A 10,473-nucleotide genomic window follows, 5' to 3' on the forward strand; every position below is an offset into this window, starting at 1 on the left:
TTTAAAATACAACTATATCAGTTAAGACCTAAGACTTCACAGTAAGCCAGCTGTAAATTTGCAATTGATAACTGATTTGCATCGATAGTGGTTTTGTGAGTTATAACAAAGTCGAAAACGCCGTGACGCCTAGCAACGGTTGTTAGTACAGTCAGTCACCATGGAAACGCTAAACGAAGCACCCGGAAGAGCAGCGTAGCGACGCTAAGTACTAAGAAAGTTTATATAAAACTCACCTTCACTTTCTAGTCCAAACTTATCGAATAACAGAGATGGAGGGTCTCGCGTCCGTGCATGATCTCCAGGCGCTGTCCGCTCTGCTCTCCCCAAACAATGAAGATGAGGAAGAAGATCTCCAGGTTTGAGTTTCTAACAAGTGCTACTTAACATTGTCGACTGTCGAACTTTTGCGTAAGGATGTAAGTCCACTCATAATTAACCGCCCTTTTTTTCTTTTTCTTTTTAGCAAGTGAAGCCCTTGGCGAGGATGGGCCCGGGACATATCGGCTCTCCTGCTGCACCTTCGGGAAAAAACAACAAAGAGGGTATAATGCATTTATATAGCATAAAATGATGTAATATAGCTAATCATGTTTAATATATAGAGAGAGAGATAAATACATTTTATAATACATATTTAAAAGTAATTTTAGATTTTATAATACAAATATTTAATATAGATGATTTCATATATATATATATATATATATACACACAAAAAAGAGGATCACATTACTACAATTTTACAATTTTTACATTGGCTTCCTGTAAAGTTTAGAATTGATTTTAAAATAGCTGTCTTTGTGTACTAGGCTTTATCTGGTCTTGCACCAAAATACATCAGTGACCTTCTGATTCCTTACTCTCCTCAAAGAGCACTTAGGTCTAGTTATCAGCTTCTCTTAACTGTCCCACGTTGTCGCAGTAAAACCAAAGGTGGTCTGGCTTTTTCAGCTGCAGCTCCTAAACTTTGGAATAGTTTGCCTGTAAATGTGAGACTTGCTCCTCACTAGCCAGTTTTAAGTCTGTTCTCAAATCTTATTTGTTTTCTCTGGCATTTGATTAATGTCAGTTTAAGGTTTTGATGTCAGTTTGCCCTGATTCTATTTTAATGTGTTTATTTTTCATATAATGCATGTTTCCTATTATGCTTTTTATATACTGTGTTTTGTTGTACGGCACTTTGGCGCAACTCTGTTGCTTTTAAATGTGCTATAGAAATACATTTTCACTTGACTTTGATATATAGTATTTTAACTTTGGAATTGCTATATAATTTCTTTGAATTTGTTAAACATTGTTACATGTTTTTTTATTATTATGCTGGTATTTATGGGTTCACTTTTGAGAGCATTAAAGCATCCTTCTATATCCTTTTTATCTCTCTCTTCCCTCTAGGTAGCACTGCCTATGTGAAGAAGTACAGCAAAAACATCTGGGATGAGGATGAAGTGACAGAGGGAGCACATTTTGATGACCTCACCGACCCAAGGCCACAGCCAGAGTAAGACAAAATACATGCATGACAGAATCACATATGGGCTGTAAGTGAGCTTGCCTCTCACCGTGTGTGTTTTTGATTAGGTATGAGATTGTGCTGAAACAGTCTGTTGGGACTGAAGATTTGTTTCTTGGCTTGAGCAGAAAGGATCCCTCATCCATGTGTTGTGACAGCATGCTGGTACTCCTTATTCCTCACTCATTAAATCTTAAACATCAATACAGCATGTGTGTTAGAAATGTTAAGTGTGTTAGAAACATTACATTTACTTTTTAGTAAAAATTCGCTGACAAATGTACTCACCCTCAGGCCATCCAAGATGTAGATGAGTCTGTTTCTTCAAAAATGTAGCATTACATCAGTTGCTCACAAATAGATCCTCTGCAGTGAATGGGTGCCGTCAGAATGAGAGTTCAAACAGCTCATACAAATATCACAATAATCCACAAGTAATCCACACATCTTCAGTCCATTAATTCATATCTTGTGAAGTGAATGTCTGCATGTTTGTAAGAAACAAATGCATCATTAAGATGTTTTTAACGTTATACCTTTGCTTCCCGCTGAAATAGTCCTATATACATAATATTGCTTTCTCCAGTGAAAAAGTAATCTTGTCTGAATCAGGGGAGAGATATGCACAGATCAAACACAGTTTACAAGCAAAAACAGTTCTAAACAAATATGTTGGTGGCTTTTGATTTGAGAGGACCATAAGGGATGGATTTTTCACATTTCACACAAGACATTAATTGTGTGATTAATAAACCAGTTGTATAAATTAATTAATAAACCAGTTGTGTGGATTACTTGTGGATTATTATGACGTTTTTATCAGCTGTCTGAACACTCATTCTGACAGCACCCATTAACTGCAGAGGATCCATTTGTGAGCAACTGATGTAATGCTAAATTTCCCCAAATCAGTTCAGATGAAGAAACAAGCTTGGGTGATCAATTCCTTTAAGTTGCTTACGAGTTGCATGGAACTTTCTGAAGAGTTACAATTCACTTCAGTGCACAGTAATTAGCATAGCTGTTGAGAAATATTGAATAAATTGTAATCTCAACTCTAAGTATTGTGGATTTCCACACTATAAATTCCCCCCTTTTAAACTAATTTAAAGTTTCAAAGATCTAAAGTTTAAGATTCAGCAACGAGATTTAGCAAGAAGAAAAAAAGGCTGAGGTCTGAAACATCCTTTCTCCTCCCTGAAAGAGATAGAGTTGGCTTTGATGGTGCATGTAGATAGCAAAAGCTGACTGGAGTAAAAACATTTGACTGTCCTCAAATGACTGATCTGATCTTCATTTTAAAAGTTGTATTGTCAGTGTAATCTCACAAAATCTCTCTTTTTTCTCATGCAAGGTAAGAGTTAAACTGCCAGATACAAAAGCGTCTGATTTGGTGCTGGATGTAAGGGAGACATTTCTTGATCTCAGAACTCCAAAGTAGTAAGTAATCTATAGGTAAAATGTTTTACATAGTATTCACTACATACTGTATGTAAATATCTGTGCATCTTTTTTGTTTCAGTAAGTTGGGTCTTCACCTGCCTCACCCAGTGCACAAACAGGAGGGGAATGCCAGATTCATTGTGGAGAGAGAAGAACTGGAGATTACACTGCCCATGAACAGACCAATGGACTGCATCAACCTGACCTGAGAGAAACACAGAGAGAGTGACTGAACCATGAGCTGCATCAGTTCAGAACAGACAGTGCTGACAACTTCTACAGATACAGTTCTGCAGCCTTCCACTGACAGTCTTGAATTCAACCCGGAAACATGAACCTCACTTATAGCACTAGAACCAGGAAACAAACATAAAATGTTTCCGAATCAAGTCAATCCAAGTGGAAAGGAATAGGTGCCTATGTAAGAAGTACCTTTATATGTTGCTGTCCAGTTATTCAATACTATAAAACTCTTTTATTTCTCTTTTCATTTTAAAATGGTGAATTCTTTTAATTCGTGATTGCTTCTCTTCATGTTTTCAAAATATATTTTAAGGCAAACTGTAAAAATTATACAATTGCATTGGCTTAGCTGGCAAGGAGATTTGACCATAAAAACATTTACCATAAGCATCATCTTAATAAGACATATTATTCAGGCAAATAGTATAACAACTAGTATTTATATGCAATTTATGCAAGTTGTCTGCTAATGCTGTACTGTTATAAAGTGCTAAACTGTTATAAATCTCATTGATTTACATTACAAGCTATAGAATTACTTAGAACTTATATTTTGGCCATATAAATAACAGCAACTATGAGAGCCACTGGTGTATCAAATATGATACAAAACAATTTTTCTATTTATATATACTGTATATATGTGTGTGTGTGTGTGTGTGTGTGTGTGTTTGGGTGATCAATTCCTTTAAGTTGCTTACGAGTTGCATGGAACTTTCTGAAGAGTTACAATTCACTTCAGTGCACAGTAATTAGCATAGCTGTTGAGAAATATTGAATAAATTGTAATCTCAACTCTAAGTATTGTGGATTTCCACACTATAAATTCCCCCCTTTTAAACTAATTTAAAGTTTCAAAGATCTAAAGTTTAAGATTCAGCAACGAGATTTAGCAAGAAGAAAAAAAGGCTGAGGTCTGAAACATCCTTTCTCCTCCCTGAAAGAGATAGAGTTGGCTTTGATGGTGCATGTAGATAGCAAAAGCTGACTGGAGTAAAAACATTTGACTGTCCTCAAATGACTGATCTGATCTTCATTTTAAAAGTTGTATTGTCAGTGTAATCTCACAAAATCTCTCTTTTTTCTCATGCAAGGTAAGAGTTAAACTGCCAGATACAAAAGCGTCTGATTTGGTGCTGGATGTAAGGGAGACATTTCTTGATCTCAGAACTCCAAAGTAGTAAGTAATCTATAGGTAAAATGTTTTACATAGTATTCACTACATACTGTATGTAAATATCTGTGCATCTTTTTTGTTTCAGTAAGTTGGGTCTTCACCTGCCTCACCCAGTGCACAAACAGGAGGGGAATGCCAGATTCATTGTGGAGAGAGAAGAACTGGAGATTACACTGCCCATGAACAGACCAATGGACTGCATCAACCTGACCTGAGAGAAACACAGAGAGAGTGACTGAACCATGAGCTGCATCAGTTCAGAACAGACAGTGCTGACAACTTCTACAGATACAGTTCTGCAGCCTTCCACTGACAGTCTTGAATTCAACCCGGAAACATGAACCTCACTTATAGCACTAGAACCAGGAAACAAACATAAAATGTTTCCGAATCAAGTCAATCCAAGTGGAAAGGAATAGGTGCCTATGTAAGAAGTACCTTTATATGTTGCTGTCCAGTTATTCAATACTATAAAACTCTTTTATTTCTCTTTTCATTTTAAAATGGTGAATTCTTTTAATTCGTGATTGCTTCTCTTCATGTTTTCAAAATATATTTTAAGGCAAACTGTAAAAATGATACAATTGCATTGGCTTAGCTGGCAAGGAGATTTGACCATAAAAACATTTACCATAAGCATCATCTTAATAAGACCTATTATTCAGACAAATAGTATAACAAGTAGTATTTATATGCAATTTATGCAAGTTGTCTGCTAATGCTGTACTGTTATAAAGTGCTAAACTGTTATAAATCTCATTGATTTACATTACAAGCTATAGAATTACTTAGAACTTATATTTTGGCCACATAAATAACAGCAACTATGAGAGCCACTGGTGTATCAAATATGATACAAAACAATTTTTCTATTTATATATACTGTATATATGTGTGTGTGTGTGTGTGTGTGTGTGTGTTATATAGTCTAAAGGTTCCATAAACTGTTCCATTGACTATTAGACTATTATTTAATGTCCCTGAATACACTATACCTTACTAATCAAAGACAAAGAGGAACAGGTGCCTGCTAAAAATCTTTGTATTCACCACTGCACTTATACTGCACCACTGTTTTATTCTGATCATATTCTTCTAATGAAGAATAGAACATATAAATGCTTGTTACTGGTGTTTCCTATAGACACTTTACATTTACATTTAGACATTTAGCAGAAGCTTTTATCCAAAGCGACTTACAAATGAGGACAATGGAAGCAATCAACAAAAGAGCAATGATATGCAAGTGCAATAACAAGTCTCAGTTAGCTTAATGCAGTACACGTAGCAAGTTTTTTTTTTTAAATCATATAATAAATAAAAAGAAAACAGAATAGAAAAAGAACAGAGCAAGCTTGTTAGATACCTTTTTTGCTTTTGTTAATTGTATAATAAAAAGAAATCAAATAGATAGAATACAAAAAAGATTAGAGAAGCCAGTGTTAGTTGTTGTTGTTTTTTACTAAAGAAAACAAGCAGTTAGTAAATAAATAAATAGAGTGCAAGTCTAAAAGGGGCACGTTTTCTACATATATATAAAGAATAGAATTAGAATAGAGAGTGATAGAGTTAGAGGGTCAAATAAAGATGGAAGAGGTGTGTTTTTACATCTTAAATCTTCAGAGATGTGTTCCACCAGGAGGGAACATTTAATTTAAAAGTCCGTGGAAGTGATTTTGTGCCTCTTTAGGATGGCACAATACAGCGAAGTTCACTTACAGAACGCAAGCTTCTAGAGGGCACAAGCAACTGTACAAGCTGTATAAGAATGTGCTTCATTTCTGCCTGCACACATTTTTGAGAAGACACACCTCTTGCGTATATAGTGATCTTTGAAATGGCAGTAAGTGACAGAATAAACAGCGTTTCGTGCGTTATTGCTCAGGGGTAACTTATCATGTAATACACCCCCCGAGCGCACGGATGCGCACACGCGTTACCACAGCAGCGGACGTACCAGTGTGACGCAGGCGGGCTCCATACACACTCCGGTAGCACAACAATACAAGCTCTCGCCGCTCCCCCTCTTTACGCCTCGCTCTCGGTATGGCGGATGGCGAGCGGTCCCCGCTGCTCTCGGATCTCGGTGATGGAGCTCTCGGCAGTGGTAACGGCGGGGTGTCTCCCGGAGCAGCTCCACACGGTGCTCCGAGCAAACCACAGAGTGAGTAGCGAGCGCGGCGCTTTTCTGCGCTGTCACGGGCCCGCGCGCGCACACACACATATACAAGCACACTACTGCATTTACTACGATTTAGGTTAGGTACAGTTCTGTGCGGTTATTCTTGCTTTATGTTGCACGCTGGTGATGATGATGGAGGCAGGACCTGAATAGATGGTTTTCTGGCTGCTCCGCATATAACTTAATGCAGTTGCATACGATACACCTGCGTCGGGAGGATGATATTATTTTGTCAAAAAAATTAAGGTTGAATTGATCCTTGCATACATTTGTCATCCATTAGAGAGGCGGTTACGCAGCTAATGAATGAACATCACTGTTGGGTTGTCCAGGTCTGTTTACTGTTCTGTTACCGGCCTTCCCGCGACAAATTATAATATTAAAGGGGCAATATTTTCTTAAACTAGTCATATGACTGATTTGAGGTTTCATTGTCCCCATTTAACCACATTTACCGGTGAGTCGTGCGTCTCTGCACTAGTACACTTTTACAGTAATCTGCCGAATTCGAAAACTCCAGCTACACCCAAACACATGTGATTAGCACATCTTTGGACCATTCAGAAAGCCTGAAATTATTGCCTGAGGAAACCTCAACCAATCATTGCGCAGAGCGGGCGGGGCCAATAAAAAGTTACTAAAGGGCGTGCTGATGATGTTGGTGTGGGGATTTTTAACTAATGTGGTGAATTTTTATGAAAACCATATTTAAGTTTTATCATACACGCGTTGGGTTTTGTATGGAGTTTACGACTTGATTTTGAGAGCTTTCAAAGAGTAAGAACTACTTCAAATATCCTCTCAAATCAGTTTTAACATGTTTCACTATATTTGTGAGGACATTTTCAAAAATTTGGCCCCCACAATTATAGGCAAATGTGTACATGATCCACTAGGCACATTCCAGCAGTCTCCTTATAAAGCTCCTTTCAGCAGATCTCGAGACCAAATCTGATTTTCTTGTTAATCCTAATGGCCTGGGTGACAGAACTGTTTCACCTTCCCAAAGTGCAAGTTTCAGTGTTTAGTTAAACTTTGAAAGGTAAATTAAACTTTCATGTTTTACGCTATTTTATGAGCCAGTATTTCCTGTATCTATGCTAAACTGATAATACTGATGCTGTTATTCAGAAATTATGGATGTACTGTATAAATGAAACATTTACAGCGTTGAAGTCGTGATCGAGATGTCAAAAAAAGTTAAAAACTACACATACATTGATAAATCGTTCACAATAAGATCTATAACATGCATTTTGATAATAGATAGGGTGAATTTTAATTTCATCCTGATTTCAGGTACAGTAAAACTTGCATACTGAATGTTTATCATAATCTGCAATGGCAATCGCTCCCTTTTTAGGTTTTCCTCCGTTTCCGAGCTCGACTCAGCCCCCTCTGTTGATGGGCGAGAACCCTCCACCATATTCCCCCCTGACGTCTCCAGAGAGTGGCAGTGCCCCAGTCATCAGCTGTAGGGTGTGCCAGTCGCTCATCAGCGTTGAGGGCAAAATTCACCAACATGTGGTCAAGTGCGGAGTCTGCAATGAAGCTACAGTGAGTTGGGACAGAGCACATATACACTACTTAATACATAATTTTACAAAACTCGGGAAGGATTCATTAGTTAGCAGCATGTCAACTTTTGAACAATTGTTAAATTCTTAAGTTTGGACTTGTTTATTGTTAATAACTGTTTGCATGCTACAGCTATTGATTCAGTTCAAAATACTTTTATTGTTCATGACTGTAAACAATACATTTTTATCAATGCCAAAAAATCTTGAGCCGCAAATTGAGTAATTGATTCAAATTGATTGACGGTTTATGGGCTTCTGTCAGCAAATATTGATACACTACCGTTCAAAAGATTGTGGTTAGTAAAATGTTTTAGAAAGAAGTATCTTATGCTCACCAAGACTTAACTTAATTTTAATAGTAGTGTATATACATTGAATGATTCAACATTACATACAGTACATTTAATTTGATTGAAATTTGTAATCGATTAACAGTGCCAAAACATAAAATCACTTCATTTAGTAACCACACACACTTTAGTTTTTGCGTAGCCAGAATTAACTCTGTCTCTTTTCTGTCTCTCTCCTCCCTTCTATTTTTTTAATTAACCTTCATTCTCTCCAGCCCATAAAGAATGCCCCTGCGGGGAAGAAATATGTGCGGTGTCCTTGTAACTGTCTTCTCATCTGCAAGGTCACATCCCAAAGGATCGCCTGCCCTCGGCCTTATTGGTAAGAGAGAGAACAGAAGTAGACACAGTTAAATTTAAGACAAATGAAATCTTTGACGCTAATACACATCGTCTTGTCACAGTCAGGATTGTGTATGCGAAGAATTGAATGTGTTTGTCTCCATGTCTGGACTAGTAAGAGGATCATAAATTTGGGGCCAGTCCATCCGGGTCCAGCCAGTCCAGAACCACAACCTGCTGGAGCTAGAGTTTCCTGCGGACACTGCAGCAACACTTTCCTGGTACATACACACACAGTACAGCAACATCATACTGTATCATTCTCCGCTGCAGTGACATCTTGACCGGATCACTCGGCTCAGGTTCAGCATCAAGTTAAAGTCGAATATCAGATGGCAATTTATTCTTGTTTTATTTATGCTACTGCCTCACATTAGCTGCTCAACCACTTTCTCAACATTTCAGTGGACCGAATTTACAGACAGGACACTGGCTCGATGCCCCCATTGCAGAAAAGTGTGAGTATTTCTGAGCCAACATTCACAACACATTTTGCATTTACCAAATAAATCAAACTCTTTTATTAGATGGCAAATAAGTCAGCATTTAATGCCTGTCTAAGCCCCCTGTACACAGCTTTAGCTTCTGAAATGCATTACTGCCTTTTTTTACAGGCTGTAATTTTTTTCAATTTTGATAAATGTCCCATAACATTTTAACATCCTGTCCTAGCTTATTACATAGAGACTATAACTAAGCCATTCATTGACTGATTCCCTCATATCTGTGGCTCTTGTCAAAACATTGCTCTGTTTGTTTGAGCATACAGACAAAGCAACATAGGCTCAGCCAATGGCATGAGTTTGGGGCGGGTCATTATTTTTATAATTAGTGCTATAGTGCTAATGGTACAAAAATTACACACTTCGCCTTTAAATAGTTTTGCATATTCCATTCCATATCCCCTGCTGTTCCTCTGATTGGTCTTTTTTTCTCTCTATTTTTCTTCACCAGATCTTCGATTGGACAGAGATATCCGAGGAGGCGGAGTCTGTGGTGTTACCTGCTGTGCTTGCTATTTAGCATCTCAGCCGCTGGTCTGATTGTGAGTGTGCATCTTATATTTATCCATCAGTATATATATCAACCATATTTGTGACCCTGGACCACAAAACCAATCTTAAGTGTCAATTTTTCAAAAAAAGCTTAATAAATAAGCTTTCCATTGATGTATGGTTTGTCAGGATAGGACAATATTTGGCCGAGATACAACTATTTGAAAATCTGGAATCTGAGGGTGCAAAAAAATCTAAATATTGAGAAAATCGCCCAAATGAAGTTCTTAGCAATGCATATTACTAATCAAAAATTAAGTTTTGATATATTTATGGTAGGAAATTTGCAAAATATCTTTACGGAACATGATCTTTACTTAATATCCTAATGATTTTTGGCATATAAGAAAACTCTATCATTTTGACCCATACAATGTATTTTTGGCTATTGCTACAAATATACCCCAGCGACTTAAGACTGGTTTTGTGGTCCAGGGTCACATTTATGTAATGCTTTGTTGTTTATATTTATATGATTTATTTAACTACACAAATAGCATATAACTTAATGTGAACCATTTTCATATTAAATATACAGTGGTGTGAAAAAGTGTTGGCCCCCCTTCTTGTTTTTTTTTTTTTTTT

General features: G+C 37.1%; 2 protein-coding genes and 1 long non-coding RNA gene across 3 annotated transcripts; all 3 read left to right on the forward strand.

Annotated features, from left to right (window-relative positions):
- The first annotated feature begins 241 nt into the window (after positions 1-241).
- On the forward strand, positions 242-1,508 carry LOC107576827 (protein PIH1D3-like). Its single transcript, XM_016262956.1, has 3 exons — positions 242-359; positions 467-545; positions 1,399-1,508. The coding sequence occupies exons 1-3, from the start codon at positions 273-275 to the stop codon at positions 1,506-1,508; spliced, it is 276 nt and encodes a 91-aa protein (XP_016118442.1). The 5' UTR covers positions 242-272.
- A 69-nt stretch (positions 1,509-1,577) lies between these two features.
- Positions 1,578-3,295, forward strand: LOC107576829 (uncharacterized). The gene is made up of 3 exons (XR_001608124.1): positions 1,578-1,681; positions 2,871-2,956; positions 3,039-3,295. It is a non-coding gene; the product is annotated as an uncharacterized lncRNA (long non-coding RNA).
- A 3,022-nt stretch (positions 3,296-6,317) lies between these two features.
- LOC107576828 (type I phosphatidylinositol 4,5-bisphosphate 4-phosphatase-A-like) lies at positions 6,318-9,907 on the forward strand (the record flags this gene model as incomplete). The annotated part of the gene is made up of 6 exons (XM_016262957.1): positions 6,318-6,543; positions 7,925-8,118; positions 8,707-8,813; positions 8,949-9,054; positions 9,239-9,291; positions 9,788-9,907. Coding segments are annotated over exons 1-6 (698 nt in total), but the record flags the coding sequence as incomplete, so codon positions are not given.
- Between the last annotated feature and the right edge of the window lie 566 nt (positions 9,908-10,473).

The sequence above is a fragment of the Sinocyclocheilus grahami genome, unplaced genomic scaffold, assembly GCF_001515645.1.
Source record: "Sinocyclocheilus grahami isolate Dianchi unplaced genomic scaffold, SAMN03320097.WGS_v1.1 scaffold4422.1, whole genome shotgun sequence".
NCBI classification, from domain to species: domain Eukaryota; kingdom Metazoa; phylum Chordata; class Actinopteri; order Cypriniformes; family Cyprinidae; genus Sinocyclocheilus; species Sinocyclocheilus grahami.

Excerpts from the sequence above, each read along its gene's own strand:
- LOC107576827 (XM_016262956.1), top strand. The coding sequence starts at position 273 with ATGGAGGGTCTCGCGTCCGTGCATGATCTCCAGGCGCTGTCCGCTCTG. Across the intron at positions 360-466 it reads ATGAGGAAGAAGATCTCCAG|CAAGTGAAGCCCTTGGCGAG; the intron begins GTTTGAGTTTCT and ends TTTTCTTTTTAG. Across the intron at positions 546-1,398 it reads GGGAAAAAACAACAAAGAGG|GTAGCACTGCCTATGTGAAG; the intron begins GTATAATGCATT and ends TCTTCCCTCTAG.